Consider the following 25,300-nt stretch of genomic DNA (forward strand, 5'->3'; position numbering starts at 1 on the left):
AGGATCCGCCTCCCCGGGGTGATGGGCAGGCTCAAGGCCCGCCTCCCCGGTTGGTGATGAACAGGCCCAGGGTCCGCCTCCCCGGGGAGATGGACAGAGCCAGGTCCCGCCTCCCCGGGGTGATGGACAGGCCCAGGGCCCGCCTCCCCGGAGTGATGCACAGAGCCAGGACCCGCCTCCCCGGGGTGATGGACAGGTCCAGGGCCCGCCTCCCCGAGGTGATGGACAGGTCCAGGGCCCGCCTCACCGGGGTGATGGACAGGTCCAGGGCCCGCCTCCTCGTGCTGATTGACGGCGCTGAGGCGAGTGTGACTGGTGCAAGGTGGGTGGCGCGTCACTGCCGTTGTGAACGGGAGAGGGAGCGGAGGCGGCGGAGGAGGAAAGCTGAGCGGCGGTGTATCGCGGGCTGGGTGACCAGAGAGTCTGCACAATGCGCTGGTTCAGCGGCAGCATTCCCGAAGCTATAGCCTTCGCCAAGCAACACAACGCGGTTTTTATAGTTTTTATCCGAGGTATGGAATGGGTGGGGAAGGTGGGCTGGGCCCGGTCTGGGCCTCGCCGTAAAGCAGCCTTGTCATTCCGGCTTCAACCTGCCCTTGGAGCCGGAGCTCGGGCCGGACACGTCATCTCTAGCGTCCCCTTTAAAATGTTGGCCGGATTGTCAATTCCAACAGGGTTTCCAGCTTTCAATCTATAAACAAACTGTGTAAATACAACACTGGGGATGTAGAGGCAGCCGTGCTGTCAATGTACAGACATTTTACATGGTTTGTGGAAGAGGTTGTTATTTTGACTGAAATATTCTTGCGGGCTATGTTACCTGAACCCCCCCCCCAAACCACACTGGCCAGTGAAGATTTCATAGGCAGTTTTGGTGAACTTCAGCAAACAACTAAAGGGATAGAAGAGCTGTGTGTTGCGTGTGTCATTGTTTTGTTGTCCACAAATAACATAATAGTGCACTTGTCTGTGCGTCACTGTATCGGGTCTGCAGATCAACATTAGAGTTTGCTATTTCTTTTCAACGAAGGTGGTGGTGACTCTTGGCAGGTATCATCAACCTCGTCCGTCACACACCATCGTACCTCTCCTTGAATCTACAATTGTACACCAAACTGGCAAACTCAGTGATTCTTTTTAGTTAGTTTTGCCCCTGTTACACACACCTTGTACAACGGGGCCACCTTTATCCCCCCCCCCCCCCCCCCCCCGTTACAATCGAAAATAGATGACTAGCGATTCAAACTTGATATGTTCAAGTCCAAACACTTCTCTGAAAGTAAGTCTATACATCGACATAAATCCATGTTTAAAGTGTTTACATGTAGCAGGTCCAAAGTTTTTTTTGGGGGGGGGGGGGGGGGAGATTGGAAAATTATGACACTTTACAACATTTTTGAAAAGCCTGAAAGATGAACCAGTACTTTGTGGTATAATTTAAACGTGTATAAATAGTCATCACACCAACAGGAATGTTGAGAGCATCAGTTGTTGTGTCCTGAAGCAAGCATATCTCTGGGATTGTCATTGCACTGACAGAGAACAAGTTAATCTATTACATAAGTAAGGAACTGAGTTTCAATAGTTTGACTTTATTCTCACAAATTGACAAAGTAAATAACAAGCTGTACCCACAATTTCGGCAAAATAAGATCATCCAATTTTCAAGTGTAAATGGATGTTTAATACTCATTTCAAACCCTGGAAATTCACATTTTCGACTGAAAGCATAGGGATAAATTAGCTGCAATATTACAATGCCCACAACTGATGTTGAAAATATGTCTCTGACCATTGAATTTTTATGATTGAAAATATGATGGCTGGTTTAGCACAGTGGGCTAAACAGCTGACTTGTAATGCAGAACAAGGCCAGCAGCACGGGTTCAATTCCCATACCAGCCTCCCCGAATGTGGCGACTAGGGGCTTTTCACAGTAACTTCATCGAAGCCTACTTGTGACAATAAGCAATTATTATTATTATGGTGTCTTATTTAGCTTGCTTAATTTGTTGTACATTAAGCTAAGCAGATTAATAATCTAAAAATATCTGCCAATAGTTTGAGCAAAGAAAGCTGTTTTACTTTTGCCTTACTAGAGATGGAGAAATGAACTAAAGTATGAAGTCTTATCTTTAACACAACTAACTTTCCTTACTCAAAGCATGTAAAAATAAAGTAGCTGTGAGAGTAATCACCACAGTTAGTTATAACCTTTCTCCAGATTCAGCACAGCAGGTACAACGCTATATCTTGATAATCAACTCTGATTGATGTTCAAGTCTTCGCTGCACACAGTTAGTAATTGTATGCTGTCTTTTAAAATTATTAGTCATAAAATGGCTTACAGATTTTAGCTCCAGAAATGGCAGTACTGTCAAAATAAGCTTGATTCATTATTTGATTCTTCCTCCTACTTCCTGTACGTAATATACCAATCACTGAAATCAAGCACATACTCCTGTATGTGAGTAGCATAGTAGGAAGAGGCCATTCGGCCCTTTGAGCCTGCTCCGCCATTCAACATGATCATGGGTGATCCTTTGTCTTAATGCCATACTTCTTAACACCTTTAGAGTTTAGAAATCTATTTCCTTCTTAAATAGTCAATGATTTGAACTCCACAGCTTTCTGTGTTAGAGAATTATACAGGTTCACCACCCTCGGAGTGAAGAAATTTCTCATCTCAGTTCTAAATGGCCTACCTCATAGCCTGAGACTGTGACACCTTATTCTAGACTCTCTCTCTCTCTCTCTCTCTCTCTCTTCCCCCCCCCCCCCCCCCCCCCCCCCACCGCCCCACCGCCAGGCCAGAGGAAACAACATCCCTGCATCCAATGTGTCCAGCCTGTCAGAATGTTATACCTTTCAATTAGATGGGGCGGCACGGTAGCACAGTTGCTTCACAATGCCGGGATCCCAGGTTCGATTGCCAGTTTGGGTCACTGTGCGGAGTCTGCACGTTCTCCCTGTGTCTGCGTGGGTGTCCGCCGGATGCTCCAGTTTCCTCCCACAAGTCCTGAAGGACGTGCTTGTTAGGTGAATTGGACATTCTGAATTCTCCCTCTATGTACCCGAACAGGCGCCGTAATGTGGCGACTAGGGGTTCTTCACAGTAACTTAATTGTAGTGTTAATATAAGCCTACTTGTGACAATAAAGATTATTATTATTAGAGATCTCATTCTTCTAAATTCCAGTGAATACAGGCGCAATTGACCTGACCTCCTTGTATAACAATCCTGCCATCCCAGTAATCAATCTAGTGAATCTTCAATATGAAAATGGAAATCGCTTATTGTCACGAATAGGCTTCAATGAAGTTACTGTGAAAAGCCCCTAGTTGCCACATTCCGGCGCCTGTTGGAGGAGGCTGGTACGGGAATTGAACCGTGCTGCTGGCCTGCCTTGGTCTGCTTTAAAAACCAGCGATTTAGCCTAGTGTGCTAAACCAGCCCCTGGCACTCCTTCTCTGGCAAGTATATCCTTTCTTAGATAAGGAGACCGAAATTGCACACACCACTCCAGGAGTGGTCTCACCAAGGCACTGTACAGCTGCAGTAAGACATCATTGTTCCTGTACTCAAATCCTCTTGCACTGAAGGCCAACATATCATTTGCTTTCCTAACTGTGTGCTGCAGCTACATGCTTGATTCAGTGATTGGTATATTAGGACAGCTGGGTCCCTTTGTGCATCAACATTTTCCAATCTATTTCTATTTAAATAATACTGTGTCATTGTGTTTTGCCATCCAAAGTGGATAGCTTCACATTTAACACGTTATGCTACATCTGCCATGTATTTGCCCACACAACCTGTCTCAATCACCTTGAAGCCTATAGACATCTTCTTCACCACTCACGTTTCCACCAAGTTTCATGTCATCAACTAACTTGGAATTATTACTTGTGGTTCCCTCATCCAAATCATTGATGTATATTGTGAATCGCTGGGGCCCAAATACTGATCCCTGTGGGACACTACTAGTCTCGACCTGTCACTTTGAAAAAGACCCACATAATCCCATTCTGTTTCCTGCCTGCCAAATAATTCTCAATCTACACCGACATATAGCCCCAATCCCACATGCTTTAATTTTGCACACTGATCTCTTATGTGGGACTTTGTCAAAAGCTTTCCAAAAATCCCAATACAGCATATCCACTGGTTCACTCATCTATTCTACTAGTTATATCCTCGAACTCCGGTAGGTTTGTCAAACATGATTTCCCTTTCATAAATCCATGCTGAATTTTTCTAATCCCTTTGATATTTTCTAAGTGTCCTGTTACTGCATCCTTTAAATAGACTCTAGTATTTTCCGTGCTACTGATGTTCGGCTAAGTGGTCTGTAATTACATTTCCTCCCTCACTTTTTAAGTATCAGGGTTACATTTGCGACCCTCCAATCTGCTGGGACTGTTAGAGTCGACAGAATTTTGGAAGATGACATCCAACATATCCACTATTTCCATGGCCACCTGCTTTAGTACCCTGGAATGTGGATGATCAGACCCTGGGGATTATTGGCTTTAGTCCCATTAATTTCTGCAAAACTATTTTTCTGGTGATACTAATTATCTTCAATTCGTCCTCCACAAATGACTTTCAAGAATTGCTGAGGAATCAGGGTCTAGTGCTGGTTCATTATGTTACTTTGTTTTCTTCTGTTTTATTCCATGTGTATATATAAATCTTTACACCTTATTTGTTATAGCGTCATTCAGTCCTTAGAGTGCATGCCAACTTTCCTGAGAACAATCCAGTCAGTCCCATTCTCCTGCTCCTTCCTTGTAGCTCCGCAAGTTATTTCCTTCCAAGTGCCCAACAGATTTCCTTTTGAAATCATTCACTGTCTTCGCTTCTACTATCCTCTTAATGGCCTCTCGGCCACTGGCCCTCTCTATGTAACTCGCTATGTAGGGCTGCACAATGGCACATTGGTTAGCACTGCTGCCTCACGGCACCGAGGTTCCAGGTTCGATCGCGGCCTTGGATCACTGTCCGTGTGGTGTATACATATTCGCTCCGTGTTTGCGTGGGTTTCACCCCCCCACAACCCAAAGATGTGCAGGGTAGGTGAATTGGCCACAGTAAATTGTCCCTTATTTGGAAAAAATGAATTGGGTAAATCATAGAATTTACAGTGCAGAAGGAGGTCATTCCGCCCATCGAGTCTGCACCGGCCCTTGGAAAGAGCATACTACCACAGCCCATACCTCCACCCTATCCTCACACCTCCACCCCTGTCCCCATAACCCCATTTAACCTTTTTGTAGACACTAATGACAATTTAGCATAGCCAATCTTCTAACCTGCACATCTTTGGACTGTGGGTGGAAACCGGAGCACCCGGAGGAAACCCATATGCGCAAACGGGGAGAACGTGCGGACTCCGCACAGACAGTGACCCAAGCTGGGAATCTAACCTGGGACCCTGGAGCTGTGAAGCAATTGTGCTAACCACAATGCTACCGTGCTGCCCAATGCAAGAAAGGTTCGTCCTCTGCACCCTCTCAAGGACTCTCCCATTCTTCTTAAAGTATACTAACCAAAATGGGCACAGTACTCTAGATGTGGCCTAAACAGAGCTTTAGAAAGGTTCAGCAAAACTCCTCTTCTTTTGTACTCAGAACCTCTATTAATGAAGCCCATAGTCCCATATGGTTTGCTAACCACTCTCACATTGTGTCCTCCCATTATCAAGGCATTCACAGGCATCCAAAGGTCCCTCTGTCCCTGTACATTCTTTGAAATTGTGCATTATGTTATGGACAGGGGAGTGTTTATTTAAACAGCCCTGATTTCTCTCTCCACCCATGTTTTGATTTTAATTCCTCCCTTTATAAGTGGCGGTGTTTTTCTTGAATCCTCAGTTTTGGTATGATCCAATTTATGTTAGGAGGAACACAGTTCTGAGATTTATAGGGCTGGAGGAAGTTATAGAGGTTGCTTGCCATGAGGCAATTTGAGCTTAAGGAGAATGATAAATCTGAGCTATTGGCTTGAACAGGGACCATGTTGGTCTGTGTGTACAGGAATGATGGCGAATGGGATTAACACTAAAGAGATTTACAAAGGCTGGAAAAATACCAAGAAAGATAACACATCATAGCAAAAAATGAAAAGAACTGAAGTTCAAAGGAATCTGGGTGGTGCAGTGGTTAGCACTGTTGCCTCGCGGCACCAACGATTCCGACCTCAAGTCACTTCCGTGTGGAGTTGGCACATTCTCCCTGTGTCTACGTGGGTCTCACCCCCACAACCCAAAGATGTGAAGAGTAGGTGGATTGGCTACGTCAAACTGGTCCTTAGTTAGAAAAAAATTTAAAAGCTGAGGTATTATAAGTAGTCAATCGAAACATTTTCCAGACATCAGTGGTGGGTAAGGTTTTAGAAACAATAATCAGGGGAAAGAAAATCAACAGACACCTACGGAGGTTTAAATAAAGGAGAGCCAGCATGGATTTGTAAAATTTAGATTAGTCGAGCACAATCTGCTGGAGCTTTTTGATGAAATAACAGAAAATTGATGAAGGAAATGCAATGGGTGTTGTGTATTTACAGTGTTTGACAAAGTAGCACATAAATGAAGGTTAACAAAACTGAAGCCCGTGGAACAGGAGTGTTAGCATCAGCTTGGGTAAAATTTAGCTTAAGAACAGAAAATATCGACTCTTGCAAAGTGGTTATTTTTCACAGTGGTGTATGGTAGACCGTGATATTCTCCCAAGAGTCAGTGCTTAAACAACTCCGGTTTTTTTTAAAAGACGGATATCATGACTTGGATATTGGGGGAAGAGTGTGAAATTTCAAAACTTGCCAATGATGCCAACACTGGAGGAGTGGCAAACGATGATACAAACTGACTGGATCTGGACATAGAAAGGCTCGCAAGAATGGGCAGATACAAGGCAAACAGAATTTTTGGAAGTAGGGCAAGCAATATAGATCTAATTGTAACGGAGCTAAGACCTCACACCATATTCTTATTTGATATATATATGTATATATATATATATCATGGTTACTTTCTAAAATTTTGAAACTGGACGATGGCCTTTTAAAATGACAACTCAAGCCTGGCTGTAACCTTCAAACAATAGGAGGCAATCCAGCAGTATTGAAGAAATTAGTGCCTCATTATTACTGAAGAGACACCCCTCCCCTGTCAGCAGTCTCCCCCCTCTCCATCCAATAGCAAAACAGCAACCCCAACCCCCAGCGACACATGACCACCTGCTCACCCCCCCCCCCCCCAATGCGCTTCTGTGAGCTAGCCCGCCCAGCTAGCCTGGTATCCCCCACCTACCATCCTACCTCCCGCTGATTCCCCTTCCCCACGCTCAACCATCCTCCCAGTGCAAACTTTACAATCCCCACCAAACACAAAGAAAAGAGCAACCCAACATCCCCCATCAAGAACAAAACAAACGCAGAACAAAGCAACGGCCCCTAACCCAGTGCAAAGGTCAGACAAACCACAAAAATACAAAACAGGAACACCTTCTCCAGAGTTCCATGTCCTCTTTCTCCTGCTGGTCCATTGTCTGTAACAAACTCCATCGCCGCCTCTGGCAACATGGGGAGGGTTGATGATGGCGGGCACCCGAGGGCGGGCCTGAGGAGATGTGGGACGCGGACTGGGGTCTGGCCCAGGAAGGTTATGGTTGATAGCGGGGGGGGAAGAGGAGGAGTGGAAGAAGAGGAGTTACCCCCCCCCGACCTGGCTGATCACATGGAACGTGAGGAGATTGAATGGGCCGGTCAAGAGGGCCCGTCTGTTCGCACATTTGAAAAGCTTAAAAGGCGGACGTGGCAATGATACAGAGACATACCCGAGGGTGGTAGATCAGACTAGGCTGAGGAAGGGGTAGGGGCGGTGAACATTAGAAGGCTGTTAAATGATAATGATACCCTCCAAGAGAGGTGGAGGTGGTGGTCGCCATGGATGAGGAGAAGGCCTTTGTGGACCCTAGTCTGGTTGCTGTACCAGGCACAGGTGGCGAGTGTGTGGACGAACCGGGTGAGATCGGATTATTTTAGGCTGCACCGGGGGACGACGCAGGGGTGTCCACTCTCCCCACTGTTGTTTGTCTTGACTATAGAGCCCTGGCGATGGCGTTGTGAGCATCGAAGGACTGGCAGGGGATAGAACAGGGTGGAGCACAGGGCCTTGCTATAGACGGACAACCTACTTTTGCATATTTCTGACCACGGGGGGGGGGGTGGATTGGAGAGATTATGGGGATCTGAGAGGAATTTGGCCTGTTTTTGGGGTATAAATTGAATCTGGGTAAAAGTGAGATCGTTCTGATTCAAACAAGGGGATAGGAGGATAGGAGAGGCGATTGGGGGAGATGCTGTTCAAGGTGGTGAGCTTTCGGTATTTGGGCATCCAGGTGGTGTGGCAGTGGGAGCAACTGCACAAGCTGAATCTGGCTAGGTTGGTGGAGCAGATGAAAGGGGACTTTAGAAGGTAGGGATATGCTCCCGTTGTCACTGGTGGGGAGGGTGCAGACGGTAAAGATCTCGGTTCTCCTGAAGTTTTTGTATTTCAGCGCCTGCCTATTTTTATCCCTCAGGCTTTCTTTAAGAGGGTGAATGCGGTGATTTCTGGGTTTGTGTGGGCGGATAAAATCCCACGGGTAAAGAAGGCACTGCTGGAGCCGAGGGTGGGTGCGGGCTCTACCGAATTTCAGAAACTACTACTGGGCAGCGAACATAGCAATGGTTGGGAAGTGAGTAGTGGGGGAGGGGTTGGTATGGGAGCAGATGGAGGTGGCCTCTTGTAGGGGTACAAGTTTATTGTGAACGGCACCTCTGCCGTTCTCGCCGGCTCGGTACTCCCCAAGCCGGGTAGTAGTGGCTGCCCTGAGGGTGTGTGGACAGTGGCGGAAGCATATGGAGGAGGAGGGGGCGTCGGTATGGACACTAATTTGTGGCAACCACCGGTTTGCAGCAGGGGGCTGGATGGAGGGTATCGATGGTGGCAGCAAGCTGGGATCAAGCGGTTTGGGGACTTGTCTATCGATGGGGGCTTCCCGTGTTTGGACAAATTGGAGGAGGAGTTTGAGCTGACTGGTGGGAATGGGTTCCGCTACCTGCAAGCGAGGGACTTAGTGTGGAGGCAGGTTTCGACCTTTCCCCACCTGCTGGCCCAGGTGTGGGTGGTGTGCAGGTGGGCCCGCAAACCATGTTCATATGTTTTGGGCATGTCCGAGGCTTAGGGGATTTTGGCAGGGATTTGCCGATGTTACGTCAAAGGTATTGAAGGTATGGGTGGTTCCGAGTCCAGAGGTTGTGAATTTTGGTGTGTCGGAAAACCCAGGAGTCCAGGGGGTGAGAGAGGCTGATGCTTTGTCCTTTGCCTCCCTGATAGCCCAGAGACGGATCTTATTGGCGTGGAGGGACTCTGAATCCCCAAAATCGGGGGTATGGGTTAGTGACATGGCCAGGTTTCTCAGGCTTGAGATCAAATTCGCCCGGAGGTGGCAGCTGTTTATCGACTTAATTAAGAAAGTAACCTGTGAGCAGAGGGGGGGGAGGGGTTGGGTAAAAGGAAAGAGGGAGGCATTGGGGGTTGGTTGAGGTGGGAAATAGCTAGTAGGAAAGGGGGATTGGGGAATTATGTATGTAAGCCACGTTGGTGGGTTTGGTTGTTGGTTGGATGGGCGTTATTTACTTTGTTGTTTTTGCTCTTGAAAATTTTTAAAATTATATATGCCTTAATAAAATATATATTTTTTAAATTGTGTGATGAAAAATACATATTGATCTGATTTGAAGGTGGATATAAACTGCACGTGTTCAGAAATGTAATCCAGTTATGTTCTGAATGCGGGTTATTTTTATTTTTAGGGGATGATGAACAGTCAACACAAATGGCTGCAAGTTGGGAGGCTGAAGAAGTAGCAGAAGCAACTGTAAACTCTTTTGTTGCTATTAAAATAGATGCTAAAAGGCAAGTGTTTTAAATGTAGATAATTTACCTGATTGTTGGTTGGTTTTGGTTTATTGTCATTGTGATGTTTTGAAATAAATATGTACCATTGTAATTTTTGATAAAGGTATTTATTACTTTTTTTTTCTGCAGTGAAACATGCGTGCAGTTTTCTCAAATCTGTATCCTTTAAACATTGTTCAATCAATCTGTTCCTGAAAGTAAAATTGTAGTACATACAAAAGTACCTTTCTTTTGTGGTGCTGTAACTTGGGGATGTCCAGCCCTTTGAAGCTGAAGGTCAGAAATATATGTTAAAATCAAGAAGTGGGCTGCAAACAATAAGTAGAGATGTCAACCCCTGTACACAGTGAGATCCACTCAACACTGAACACGAGACTCCTATATATACAGTAAAATGAGCTGCAAAAACATATCATTCCCTCTCACCACACATATGCGAACTATAAGGCCCCCAGTGCACCCTTCTCCCTAGATCTCGCACTATTTTCTCTGTCACCGCTGGGCTGCTTTCCTGAAACTTGGAAGCTTGAAGTCATTAAATCCTCAGGCTTGGAGGACTGGTGCAAAAAAGATGCTCCATCATGGGTCAAAGTCCATCAGTCAGGAGGCAACATTGACCATTCTCCAATTCTAGGAAATTTAAAAAAATGTGTTTATGCTCAAACCAGAAAGAAGAATTCAGTGGGAGATTTTCAGGCCACAGCAAAGGATTAACAAACCAAACTTGCCTCAAAGTCCCTGGCTTGGATAACCCTGCTGTAACTGAGCACCAGATAGCTTTGCATTTGATTGGCAACATTTTATGTCTGGTGCCAACCCACAATTTACCAAATTTATTGAATGTAAATTCTAGCGTTTATGTTGGGATTTTAACTCTTGATACTTGAGTTGGTAGCCCAGTTCCACAACCGCATGGCTATTGTGCCCCAACAAGCATCAGTGAAAGAAGCCTGCTATCTGAATAACAATGTAGTTTCCACTTAGACAAAGACATGATGGTAGAAGATGAGACTATAAATCGACAATCATTTTTGCTTTAGTCATCCAAGTATGATGTAAATAAGTGGAATAGAGTTTCCATCTTACTAATGGCTGTGATTGTTGTCTATATGCATTGACCATTTTAACCCACTTGATGAATGTAAATTATACCTTTGTAACTTCTCATCATGACCCCCAAGAATTTGTGAAAATAACAAATCTGGGGAAACATACACAGTAAAATCATGTACCCCAATTTCATGTTTTCAGCTTTTGGTATATTATTTATATGCTATTACCCGTAAATATATCAAAATAGAGCTAGAGGTTTTGAAAAGGACACTGGGAATTTCCTTGGATCGTTGCAACGCTGATGTAAACCCCTTCCAGGCTTCTCACCAAAGTTACAGTGGCCAATCTGGAGAGGGCCTGTGGAAACTTCCAGTGATTGTAAGTCAAGATACGAGGAGGCAGAACATTTTGTTTTATTTTCAAGAAGGTGAATCCACTATAATCTGAACAATCTTCTGTCATAGAAACCTTCATCTTAGAAGGAAAATGGGTGTGACTAGATCATAGAATGGAAGATATATAATGATTTATCAAACAGCGCATGAACAATAATTTAGCTGATTTGACAGCTAAATTATGAAGTGCAGAATTTTTCAAATTAAAATTTATTGTATTGGTTCCTGAAGTTTTTTAGTAGAGGAGTCTGTCCATCGGGAAATAACTTTTTTTTTCAAATTGTTAATGCAGTCAGGAGTGATTTAATTACTGTTTAACTTTTGGAACTTTGCGAATGCAGTACATTTTCAACAATTCGCAGCAAAAAGCAGAGGATTGAATTCTAAGCTATGATTGCCAGAAGATGCCTGACTAATTTAATGAGCCTTTGCCAGGAATTCCATGAAAAGACTTGCACATCACTGAATTAGAACTGGGTAATGAAGCAGGCTGAGTCAGAATTTTATGGAGCTCTTGGGATAAGTGAAAGAGAGACAAAGACATGATGGTAGAAGATGAGACTAAAAAGTACAAGAAGTTAGAGAATTTTTTTAAAAATGAGTGATAAGGTATCCAGGAAAGTAAAGGAAAATAAATTTTGAACTAAGAAATTAATTGCAGGACATGTCTTACTATTTTCCTCTTTGAGATGGACCTCATCTTAAATTACTATAAGACCATCTTGTTTCAGTAATGTTACAAAAGGGATAATTGTATGTAAAACAGTAATACCGTTCCTACTTCTTAAAGAATTATACTTTCCTGAGTTGCTCAAGAATTGGGTAACAGATTTCTACAAAATCTAGAACTGCAAGTAGAATCAATTCCACCGAGGGATATTTCAGGTTTGCCTTACAACTGTTACAATGGCTTTTTCATTCAGCTGTCTCCTGGACATACATTGTGGAGATGGATTAGGACATACATTGTGGAGAAAATACTTGTTTTATTGGGGGTCAAGATAGACAGCAGCTGTCCACCAGTTTTAAACCTTGATGTAAATAATTCAGTGCAAGTACTCTTAATTTTGCAAACCTTTAGAAATGGAAACATCTTGACCTGTTATCGAGTATTATAGACACAATGGATACAAGAATAAGATGAGTAACTGCATTATCCAACTTGTCTTTGCAAATTTTCTCGGTATAGTACCCTAAATTAATAACATCCAGATCCTGTGGTGTGCATTCCATCAAGCTTTTTTATAGGAGACAATGGAATCCCATTGGAAGTTGTTGCTGGAAGTGTGACTGCAGTGGAACTAGTAGCTCGAATTCAGAAAGTGAAGGAAGTAAGCAATTTGACATTATTCTTTTATCTAATGGGGTTTATTGATGTTGTATTTGCTTTTCATGCTTGAAACGTAATTCTTAAAGTAACCAAAACGCTGGTAGACAACCAACCAGTCATCTAATTTGTAATAATGTAGAGTTCTAACTATTAAGTGGGTTTTTTTGCTTCATTTTACCAATTTCTTTGGCTTTCCCAGATGCATGCTATTCTAAATTGAAGCATTGGTGTAGCCAAGTGTATGGTCGTTTTTAAAATTGAGTGATAAGGTATCAGGGATGAATGTAAAGGAAAATAATTTTTTTCTTACTTTGCTCAAACAGTCCGAAAATGAGACTTGAGTGTAATTATTGAATCACTAAACTAATGAAGCCCTCTCATTGGCTACATTGAAATCAGAATTTCCTTTCTAAAAATTCCATGTAGTCATTTAAAGAACTGAATTACTGATGAAATGAAAAACAACATTATGTTTCAGTGCTACTGCTTTGAACCATTGATGGGTACACAGATCTGCAATCCTAATGATTGCTGTATCAACCATATTTATCAAAAATTCATCTTCTGTTTTATCAGTATGTATTGTTTTTGTAATACCATTCATCAGAGTATGTTTCATCATGTAGCAAATCATAAAACTCAAAATGAATGCTCATTTATTATATTTATGGCTGAAAGTTGAGGCTGTAAGTGACCTGTTGCTTGCTTTAAGAATTAAAAAAGTAATCCAGCAAACAACAAAAAGATAAATGACCAGATAATGTGATGTAACGTAGGTTGAGGCTAAATGCTTGCCAGGGCATCCAGCTTTTGTGGAAATTAGATCTTTCATGTCCACCCGAAGAGGTAGACAGGGTCTCATGCAAAAGAGAAAACCTCTAACACTGAAACTCCCTCAGCCCTGAATTATCAAACCAAATTGGGACTCTGGTTTTGGAACCTTCGACTCAGAAATGAGTGCGACACCTAAGTTATTCATAATGTATGTATTAGAGGATATGAACATAATTTCCCCAATGGTCTGCAAAAACAACTAACTTTAGTGATTCAAATTTCACAGTGTGGAAGCTACTGAATGAAATGTACCCATTTTTGATTGGCTTAATATTTTTAGAAAGCTCCACAATTAAGTGTCTCTATGGATTTGTCCCAAATTGAATTTGTGTATTTCCTTTGCTTTTTATTAGATGCATAGACAAAAGAATGTCGCAGCAGCCGGTGACAACCAGGAAAACCATGTAGGCCAAAGCCAGGCAAGTGAATTTCCAGAAAATACCCAACCCAACGTGCCACAAGTCTCAGATACTAAAACAACAGAGACAATGGCAACAACAGCACTTCAAGTTCGACCCAAAGGTAAATGCACTGTTCAAACCAGTAACGAGCGTTGTTGATACAGTGTATAGACGTCTGACACTGGTAAAAGGAGTCTGGTTTACAATGGGGAAAAATTTGCAATTATTAGGATTTGAAAAATTCAAACAGCAACGTGGGTTGCAAAAGGATGTCTGTTTATTAGTAAACCTGATTATTTTCAGAAAATTGTTTCATTGTTTTTGAGTGCTCAAGTTCAGTTGGCACTTTGAAAAGAGTTCTTAAAAATTTATTTGGAAAGCCTTCCTTGACATTTCATCAATTTATTTGGAAAGTTTCTTCTTTTTGTCCGCTGTGTCTTAGTGGTAAACCCCTTGCCTCGTGAGTCAAGTTTGTGGGTCCAAGCACCACCACAGACACTTGAATGAAAAATGCAGTCTTGCGCTCCAGTGCAGTACTGAGGAGGTACTCCACTGTTGGAGATGCCATAGTTTCAAATGTCACATCACACCAAAGCCCCCTCGGTGGACATAAAAGATTCCGTGGCACATCTTAGATGAAGAGTTCTACCTGGTGTCCTCGCTAACATTTATCCCTCAATCAACATCATAAGTATTACTGTTTGTTTAAGGAAGCTGAAATCTTAGCTTTATTGAGTTTTTCAGATCATTTGTTGTGATCCTGAGACTACATTCTCTTTTATGAAGTATTGTGTTTACTTGTGCAATATGTTCTTCTGTTAGTGGAAGAGGGGAGAGCATTAGGATGGAGGGAATCTTTATGTTTACTTGTTCTGCCTTCCTAATTTTCACCAAATACATTTATTTGTTGCTTAAGATAAATCTGAGAGGATGCTGTTTTGGGGTGACTGAGAAGTTCGAAGGAAGATTCTCCAAATGAGAAAGTGTCTTTTGATTTGTTCCCAGAAAATAGATCATTAGTGCTTCTATCATGACAGCTAAGCAAATATCGAGCACAATTGTACAATTAATTTATTTTTCAATGAATTGTTATATGAACATTGGTTATTTGAATTCTTAACATTGTGAAGTGTAGGCACTCTAATCACCCCAAGCATTCATCTGTTTTGTATATGTCGAAGCCTGTGTTTTTAGCTGGCTTGTTTAGGTTCATGTCTGTGTTTCTCTCTTTGTTAACTAAATTTTGGGAGCTAAAGGTTTGTAGCTCATTTCCCAGTCATTTGGGGTGTGTGTGTGTGTTGAGGAGAGAGAGAAGCACAAATCCCTCAAGAATGTTAAGCCTGAGAGACACCATTTGACATCTTAAGAAGAGTTTTATATTTTTCTTGCAACTGGGCCAATTGACACCAACTATCTCTCGGCCCAGGGATTAAATACGAGTAACACAGTTTCCTATGCCTCCAGAAGGCCACCGGGGCCTGGTATTGGGCAGGGGATGACCACTGAAAACCATCCCGTCTGCCCTTACCTCTGGCCCTTTCTTCCAACCCCGCTCACTATGACCTCATTCTCACACTCATTCACCTCTGGCCAGCGTTCCCTGTGAACTGTCGGCCTCTCCCTTAATGTATTACCAGCAGCAACCATTGTCCCTGGTGGCTCATGGGGTCATGACAGGCAATTAATCTAGTCAGGCCTCCCTGAAATTCCTGAGTCGTTATGACACAGGTGGAGGCCACTCTGCCCCTTGCTGGAAAATATAATTGAACTTTTTAAATAATTTTGTAGTTAGAGTAATTTTACTTTCTGCTTTTTGCACTTCCCTCCCTTTCTTAGAAATTCAAAATAATATTAAAATCTCCCTGGAGTAGCTTTTTTTTAAATTTAGAGTACCCAATTATTTTTTTCCAATTAAGGGGCAATTAAGCGTGGCTAACCCACCTAACATCTTTAGGTTGTGGGGGTGAGATCCGCACAGACGCGGGGAGAATGCAAACTCCACACAGACAGTGACCCGGGGCCAGGATCGAACCCCGGTCCTCAGTGCCATAGGCAGTAGTACTAACCACTGTGCCACCTTCCCTACAATGACATAAAGTTTTCACACCATCTCAAATTTCGAATATAGTCAGTATTTATCTCCAATTTGAACATTAAAAGAGCAACCCGCCTTTCATGAAACTGCACTGTCTCGGCTTAAGGGCACATGCAATTGCATGTACCAGCCTCCCCGGACAGGCGCTGGAATGTGGCGACTAGGGGCTTTTCACAGTAGCTTCATTGAAGCCTACTCGTGACAATAAACGATTTTCATTTTTCATTTCAAATGTATTTTCTGACTTCGTGTGGGTTGTACCAAAGAAGATTCATTGTTTCAAAAACAGCATGACTGCACATTACTGTCCTGTTTGTTCATCAAACTTCACTTGTTTCCAAAAATACTTCAGATTGGTTTCGATTTCATGTTAATAAAACACAAAATCAGACCTCTAACTACGAGATGTTACATACAAATTCTAACAAAATAAACTGAACTAAATTGCTCTGTTTTAATAACTTTTGCGTGCCACTTTTCTTACTCTAAGAACCAAAGGCTGGGCTCAAAATAAACAATGTTCACGTTATATATTTATTTTGGGGCAGCACGGTGGCCTAGTGGTTAGCACAACCGCCTCACGGCGCTGAGGTCCCAGGTTCGATCCCGGCTCTGGGTCACTGTCCGTGTGGAGTTTGCACATTCTCCCCGTGTCTGCATGGGTTTCGCCCCCACAACCCAAAAATGTGCAGAGTAGGTGGATTGGACATGCTAAATTGCCCCTTAATTGGAAAAAATAATTGGGTAATCTAAATTTATAAAAAAAAATATATATATATATTTTATTTTACCGCATGGTTAAAGCTATGATTCATGTCTGATTAACTTCATTTAGGTTTTGTTCTCTAAGACCTCAGCCACTCATAAGCCTGAATGAAGCATTGACACACCACCATTGTCCATTAAAGTACTTGTACATTTGTACCTTTAATTGCCAGAATACTGGAGTAAAAGCATGTGCAATATGGGGAATCACAAAGTGTATCAGTACTATTTTGTTGGTGTGTTTTTATTAGACTGCAACATTGCTATCATGTTGACAGAGTAGCAGCTGAATGTGTGTGTGTATATTGGATGATTGGTGCTTTCTTTGGATCTTTCGCCATTGCTCGTGGTGAGTCAGAGATTACATTATGACTAGGAAGGTGGGGAATCTTGATTTTGGTACAGGGAGAAGGGGATCAGATTTTGAAAGATAAGATTGAGCAGCTTGATGGCTGTCAAAATCTAAAACTTGTAATAATGCTGAGAAAGGAAATTCAGGGCTGATGTCAGAGTAGTTCTTCACACAACTCTGGTTGGTAGTAATGTGGTTGAGGACTTTACGACAGAAACAATTCACTATTTTCATGGGAAATGAGTAATGTTGATATTCTGGTCTATTATGAAGCTGAAGGGACATATTCTTACCACATATTTTGTAAAATAGACCAGGAAAGTATGTGGCTCAATCTTTATTTTGTTCAAAATTAGCTGATCTTGGCGGAAGCAGTTCCAGAGGATTTGCAGTTTGCTTCCAGGTCTTTGGGTTGAGGAAGGGAAATGGTTGGACAGCACGGTAGCACAGTGGTTAGCACAGTTGCTTCACATCTTCAGGGTTCCAGGTTCGATTCCCGACTTGAGTCACTGTCTGTGTGGAGTCTGCACGTTCTCCCCATGTCTGTGTGGGTTTCCTTTGGGTGCTCCAGTTTCCTCTCTCAGTTCAAAGATGTGCAGGTTAGATGGATTGGCCATGATAAATTGCCCTTCGTGTCCAAAAAGGTTAGGTGGGGTTACTAGGTTACGGGAATAGGGTGGTGGAGGTGTGGGCTTGGGTAAGGTGCTCTTTCCAAGGGCCGATGCAGACTCAATGAGCTGAATGGCTTCCTTCTGCACTGTAAATTCTATCATTCTATGAAATTCTTGAATATTCCTGCAGTTGATCCCTTTCCAGTAACCCTTGCTTGAATGCATTTGTGTGATGTTAGGTGAGGGTAGATCTGGTTTAACAATAATGCCTACTTTTTTTTTAAAAATCTAACATTTGCTACGTGATTCCATACATAAATGTCAATTTGCGCAAAGTACCAAAGCAAACTTTGGGGGGCAGTGGAATTGTGGTATTGTCACAGGACTAGTAATCCAGAAATGATGGTCCAGCCAACAACACCCACACGAATCAATAGAAAATATATACATTTCAGCAAAAAGGCATCAACTTCACTAAAGGAGTATTAAAGTCATTCAAATAATGAATTTTGTACACTTATGCTCACATTGCACAATATAATTCTGTTTGAAGATAAATTTCTGCATTATGCTGCTTTTCAGAATCGCCTTCTAAAATGCCTGGACTTAAAGATCATTCAGATCATGCTGGTCCGTCTGGTAATTGCTGCTTTGATGAAACTTCTGCATCTTCTCAAGTTGGAGAAGACCTAAACGCCCGAGTTGAAAGGTATTTTCAATTGATCCTTTTTGCCTGCACTGGACAGTTACTTAATTGATCTTTTAAAATATTTATTCTGTTACTATTTTACCTATGGATGATGTTTGCTAATGTTAGATAAACAATGGGAATATTATTAGTTTTTGGTTTTTAATGGTCCGGATGGTACTTCTTGTAGTTTGATTTTTTCCTCCCAAAATTTTACAATCAAGTGAACCTCAAAATTTGAAACTCATTGTTTCTAATAAGAGATGTGTGTTTGTTACACAATGGCCCAGAATTTGTGGTTGTAATGATGGAGAAACTGTCAGTGCTCATTGTTGTATGTGTATAAAACCCATTAGCAACTTCTACCATCCATACAAGCGCAGGTAAAAGTGGATCCTGAGAATTGCTGTGAGTGACATCCTGCTGCTCCGCAGGAGTTACTTTTCTCGCTGCTAATTCTTGAATAATATGTCACGCCGTGTTGAATGAAATGTAACTGCATTTTTACAGGTGTACAAAGCTGGAATTTTCCAGTTCCATGGCAGAGCTGGCTTGCCATTGGCTACTGGCGGGATCTTCCAGTCCCAACAAAGTCTATGGAAATTTATGTGGCTCACCTGTCCTGCCAGCCCACGGGCAGATGTCGACTTGGGGCGGACTGGAAAATCCCACTCATAGTCTATTTAAAAAAAACTAATTTTACAAATGTGGAGTCTCAGAAAAAACAAAAAAATGCAGATAGTTAATTTAAAACAATTTTTTGTATTTACATTCTCCCTTAGCGTGTAATGCCAATCTTTATTTTGAGTTGTGTAAAATGACTTAAATGAGAGTTTATTTCCTTGCCTTTTACTTCATATTTGGTTGCCTTTGACAATTCTTTGATCTGATGGATAGATCAGCCTACTTTCTGCCTGCTCTGCTGGATGTCACCAATTTCCTGTAGGCGACACAAAATTGAGATTGCCATCAGAATTGAGGAAATCCAGAACTCATTCAGTCTATATGAGCAGTTTGTTTTGTGATCAGTGGCAAGCGCCATTCCTTCTTTGTTGATCGTGAAATCTGAGCCGTAGCCTGAATGGTGACATGATAAAATCCAAGTTATATATTTGTTTAGCATCTTGTTATTTATATCTAGACTCACAAAGAAGCTTGAAGAGCGGAGAGAGCAGAAAAAAGAGGATGAATTAACGGTAAGTTTTAGGATTGATTTATTTTTTCTTCCGTGTGCTTTTAATTTTTTTGTCAAATTGTATTTGGGGACGTGATTGGTTTTTTTTTCTTTTCTTTTAAAGTTAGAGTACCCAATTCATTTGTTCCAATTAAGGAGCAATTTAGCGTAGCCAATCCACCTACCCTGCACATCTTTGGGTTGTGGGGACGAAACCCACAAAAACACGGGGAAAATGTGCAAACTCCACACGGACAGTGACCCGGAGCCGGGATGAACCTAGGACCCTCGACGCCATGAGGCAGTAGTGCTAACCACTGCGCCAATATGCTGCCCCGTTTATCAAATAATGTTATGAAACTCGTATTCCAGATCCTCTGCCTACACCCCGGAGATTGAGTTCAAATTCCACTTATGGCAGTTTGAGAATTTGAATTCGGATTTTAAAAATAAATAATGGATCTATAATAATATCATTATTATTAAATAATTGATTTAAAGAGGTCTGGGGGTGAGCTATTTTTTAAAACATTGATGATGTAATTTTGATGCAGGAGTCAAGAAAGTCTGTGTTCAGCAACTCGTTTGTTCTGAATGCACCCAGACTTCCTTTGAAAGGTTTTGTAGCTGATTTCAATTGTGAATTGCCACTTTGCATAAACCTTTTCTTGAATCTGTCAGACAGCAACCTGGGGAAGTATACATTTTCACAAGGGCCGTTGTTTTAATCTGACAGCTTGGAATGGTGAACGCTGCATTGTTCCAAGCACCCAACTTCTGGTTACTATCATATCAGCCATTATATTATTAAATTTGGGGCAACACGGTAGCATGGTGGTTAGCATAAATGCTTCACAGCTCCAGGGTCCCAGGTTCGATTCCCGGCTGGGTCACTGTCTGTGCGGAGTCTGCACGTCCTCCCCGTGTGTGCGTGGGTTTCCTCCGGGTGCTCCGGTTTCCTCCCACAATCCAAAGATATGCGGGTTAGGTGGATTGGCCATGCTAAATTGCCCGTAGTGTCCTAAAAAGTAAGGTTAAGGGGGGGGGGTTATTGGGTTACGGGTATAGGGTGGATACGTGCGTTTGAGTAGGGTGATCATGGCTCGGCACAACATCGAGGGCCGAAGGGCCTGTTCTGTGCTGTACTGTTCTATGTTCTAAATGACGGAGAACGCCTGAGGGGCTGAATATGAATTCATATGTCCAAAAATGGGGACTGCTACTGAATCTTAAAGTAGTTTTGATCTGGTTATTGACCAGTTTGAAATCAATTCCATAACACTGATAAGTTGAGTCTTGTATTTTGGATAAATTCATTCTTAAATATTTTGATGCAATACTCATTTAAAGCACTGAAATAATGCAACTTCAGTAATTTCAGTCTTTTGTCATCTAAAATTCGAAGACAAATGTATGTAAAAGGGTTTGAAATAAGTCAGATAATATAGAAAAGTATGGTAATTATTTATTTGCAGTCAAAATAGAATTGTTTTGCAGCAGCTCGAGTAAATTCTAAAAGATAAAACTCATGTTGTCATGTCATAGAATGCATAGAAATGCAAATTGAACACCACTCGGGCTTGCTGTATCCAACCTAAGCACATGTGATTCTATTTATAACCTTGTGCTACAGTGTGTGGATTTGAATATTTTGTAGTTATTTATCTTCTGTGGCATTGCTGCTGATACTCTGGAAGATTCTCTTATGTAATGCGCAATATATCATCAGGACTACTTATTTGTGGGGATTGAACAGTTCTGATTAATTTGGAAAATGTATTATGCAAGTATAGTATCCTATTTTGTGGAAATTTTAAAGTGGTAAGTTCAAAAAAAGACACAGCAGTGGTTCTGTGTCGTTCAACACCTTAGCTTTTTTTCCCCATTCATGGGGATGTGGGCGTCACTTATTGTGCATTTATTTCCCAGCCATAATTACCCTTGAATTGAGTGGCCATTTCAGAGGGAATTTAAGAGTCACCACATTGCTGTGGGTCTAGAGTCACATGTAGGTTTCCTTCCTTAAGGATATTAGTGGGGTTTTGTGACAATCAACAATTTTGTGTTCATCATTGGACTTTAGTTCCAGATTTTTTTTTTGAATTCATCTGCCATTGTGGGATTTGAACCAGGGTCCCCAGAGCATTACTCTGAGTCTCTGGATTACTAGTCAAGTGGCAATACCATTATGCACTCCTCCCCCTGAGGTAGATTTAATTGCTTTTCCTTGCCTTCTGGAGAAAAAAGGTCAAATATGCTAAATTGAAGTGTTAAGTGAATCAGTCTTTAGTTTATTAAGTGTTTCTAACATGTAACTTTTTTCAGAATGAAACTTAAAGTTGAAATTGAACGTAGGAAAGTTGTAAGGAAATGGTGGAATTCAAGAGAAAACAAGAGGAGGACAGGAACAAAAAGAATGCTTGAAGAAAGAAGCCGAGACAAAGAAGAAGAGCGTTTAGCACGAGAAAGAATAAGACAGCAGATTGCATTGGTTTGTGCTTTGAGATTAAAAATATTTTGTTTAACTTCTTACATAGTTTTAAAATTTCAACCTGTGTAAAATGCAAACACACTGCTGGAGAGCAAGTGCAGGATCAGTCTAGGTCCATCACAAAGACCACCTTTATAGCATCCAAAATCTCCTTATTTATTTAAGAAGGTAAGACAGTCCAATCAGTGGATACATCTTTGGACAGCATCATCCCTGTGCCACAATCATCATCTATCTGAAAGTGCATTTACCTGAAGTGAGAAGGCACAGCTCCAGTTTTCCTTTTAGTAGACAATTTATCCATAATGGTGACACTTGCCTATTGAGACCAGAATTCAAAACCTTGAGAGTCCTGTGTTTTAAAACTGCCAGGTCTGCACAAAGTATAGCTTTCCTGACGTATCAGCCAACTTAAATTAATCGTATAAATGCTGTAACCAAAATGCATTTTAAGAACAGGGCTAATGAGTCCGTGGTTCCTTTTGGAAGCAAAACTAGTTTTCTTCAAAACTTGTCAAGACTAGAATCCGCAAATATAAAGTTTTAAAAGATCACAATGATTTTTCATTTTCAGTTTGTATAATATTGTTTCCCTAATGATGACTAGCATAAAATGTTGGACTGTTTTGGATGCCGTTTTGTCAAATGTTAAATTATTTAATGTTTAATACTTTGGCATTTGGAAGGGAACAATCGTGAGTGCTGCATTGTGGTTTATATGGAACAGAGACGAATCTGTGAAATCAACAGCAGTATGCATTAATAATTGGGAATATCTTACTTATTAGGACCGTGCAGAGAGAGCTGCACGCTACGCAAAGACACAGGAAGAAGCTTTAGCAGCCAAAAGAGCATCTCAGCAAAGGCGAATCAATGAAGAATCCAGGAACAAAGAAGAAAGAAAAGAAACAAGGTATTACATTTGACAAAACATTCTAAATATTTACGTTTAATATCGGATATTCATTTTTTCAGTTTCTCTGAAATCTGTCTTTATGCAAGAGATCATGAGACAACGTTTTGTCCCCAACTCGCATCTTAACTTGTAAAAATGCTTCAAAATCCTTGAAATTTATTTTTCTCGTTCATTTGCATGCCTATATAGTAGATTTTTTCTTTGTATCGAGGGAGGTTTATCTAGCCTGCTTCCTTTAAATTGGGTGACTTATTTCCCTCATTTGCTCTCAGTTCCTGTTCCAATTTGCAAATGCCATCCTACTCTAGTGAGGTTTTTTCATTTTGTTTTTTAAAATATTTTATTCAAGGCATTTTCATAAATAAACAAAAGCAGAACCACCAAACAACATTGCAAACAACCAACACCCACTCTTTCCCCCCCCCCCCACGCCCTCCCCTAATACCCGCCCACTGCTCACATCCTGCCTTCCCATTTTAACTCCCTTACCCACCATTCATCCCCCACCCCACCCCGCTGACCCTCAAACCTACTTAAAGATATCAAATCAATAAACGCTTCCACCTCCGAGTGAACACATCCACCGACCCTCTCGACGAACTTTACCTTCTCCAGCCTCAGGAATTCCGACAGTCACTCACCCACACCCTGCAAGCCCCCCACCCATGCAAAGTCTATCTCCAGGCTCTCTGGGAGCAAAGGCCAGAACATTGGCCTCTCTCACCCTCTGACTCTGACACCCTGATGTCGATACCTCTGGACTCGGGACCACCTCCACCCGCAGCACCTCGGACATCAGATCTGCGAACCCTTGCCAGAGCCTCCTCAGTCTTGGACACAACGCCCAGAACATGTGGACATGAATTCGCGAGGCCCCCCGCCCCATACACACACTGCCCACACCTATTCTCTACCTCCTCAACGAACCTACTCATACCTTGCTACGTCATATGTGCCCTATGCATTACTTTAAACTGGACGAGGACACATTCACCTACAGGGCCTCTGCCCACGTCTCGGCTCCCAGCTCCTTGTCACACTTGTGCTTTACGTCACCCACCAGGGCCCCCTCCCAGGCCATCAACTCCTTGTAGACATCAGGCACTTCAAGCTCTTCCTCTCGGTCTTCCAACCTGCGAACATTTGCCCCCTATGAGCAGATCCCCAAATCGCTCGATCCCAGCTAACTGCCATCCCGGAACCTCGTATCCACCGGTGCAAAACCAATGATTGTCGCAGATCAGCACCCACGCCGAGGCACCCTCCAGGCCCAGATTCTGCGTTCACTGCGCCCAGACCCTTCGGACCAACACCACTACTGGCTTGCGTAGTGCCTGGCCGGTGAGAACAGCAGAGACACAGATTACAAAGCCCTCGAACATGTTCCCCCTACACGATAACGCCTCCATCCGACCCCTCCCCCAAAACCCATTTCCTAACCAGAGCAATATTCGCCACCCAATAGTAGTTCATTATTTCCACAGTGCCAGCCCTCTCCCCACCCTTGCCCCCGCTCGAAAGATCCTGCTAACCCAAAGGGTACCCACACAAGAACCCAGAGAGTCAGACACAGTAACGTTCTTAAAAACCGACTTCGCGACAAAAAAAGTTGGAGTATGCCTGAGACCAAATAAGAACCATGGCCCAGGGCCAGACGTTGGACCGTGTTTATATTCTGCAACCCAACAGCCCAAGTCAGGTTCAAACTTGTGCAGCTCTACACCCAACCCTAGTCAGCTGAATGCCCAAGTGATCTAAAGCTCGCCTTCGCTCCACCCTCTTCGCCTGGCCCCTCTATTCTCAATCGGGAACACCTCGCTCTAGTTCCATACGCAGGATTCGGTCCCAGAAAGCCTGGCTAAATTCCTCTAAAAATCCGCATTATGTCCCCGATATTGCCAACGGTTCTGAACAGGTTGTTCCGCATTCATGATACCCTGGTGCTCTCGCTCTCTCTCTCTCTCTATTTCTCTCTCTCTCTCTCTCTCTCTCTTTCTCTCCCCCCCCCACTCAATCCCTTACCAGTCCCTCAACACCCTAAGCAGCATTGCCAACGGCTCTATAGCCAAGGCGAAAAGCACAGCAGGCGCTGCCCACCCCCCGGCCAAATGTAAATCCACCCTTTGTGGCGCATGGTCAAAGCCCACAATCGGCGTATATTCCAAGTCAAACCACCCCCGCCAGCACACGAGAAAAAAAAGGGGAGAGCGGCACCCCTGCCTCTCAC

General features: G+C 42.6%; 1 protein-coding gene across 1 annotated transcript in view; it reads left to right on the plus strand.

Annotated features, from left to right (window-relative positions):
- Positions 1-321: 321 nt before the first annotated feature.
- The window catches only part of ubxn4 (UBX domain protein 4), a 67,098-nt gene continuing 42,119 nt past the window's right edge, over positions 322-25,300 (plus strand). Inside the window, 10 exon segments of the mRNA XM_038789922.1 lie at positions 322-512; positions 9,863-9,965; positions 10,098-10,126; positions 12,629-12,747; positions 13,934-14,102; positions 18,387-18,513; positions 19,634-19,720; positions 22,027-22,072; positions 22,074-22,157; positions 22,946-23,070. Coding sequence (XP_038645850.1) covers positions 431-512; positions 9,863-9,965; positions 10,098-10,126; positions 12,629-12,747; positions 13,934-14,102; positions 18,387-18,513; positions 19,634-19,720; positions 22,027-22,072; positions 22,074-22,157; positions 22,946-23,070 — 971 coding nt within the window. The 5' untranslated portion in view covers positions 322-430.

The sequence above is a fragment of the Scyliorhinus canicula genome, chromosome 2 (genome assembly GCF_902713615.1).
Source record: "Scyliorhinus canicula chromosome 2, sScyCan1.1, whole genome shotgun sequence".
NCBI lineage: Eukaryota > Metazoa > Chordata > Chondrichthyes > Carcharhiniformes > Scyliorhinidae > Scyliorhinus > Scyliorhinus canicula.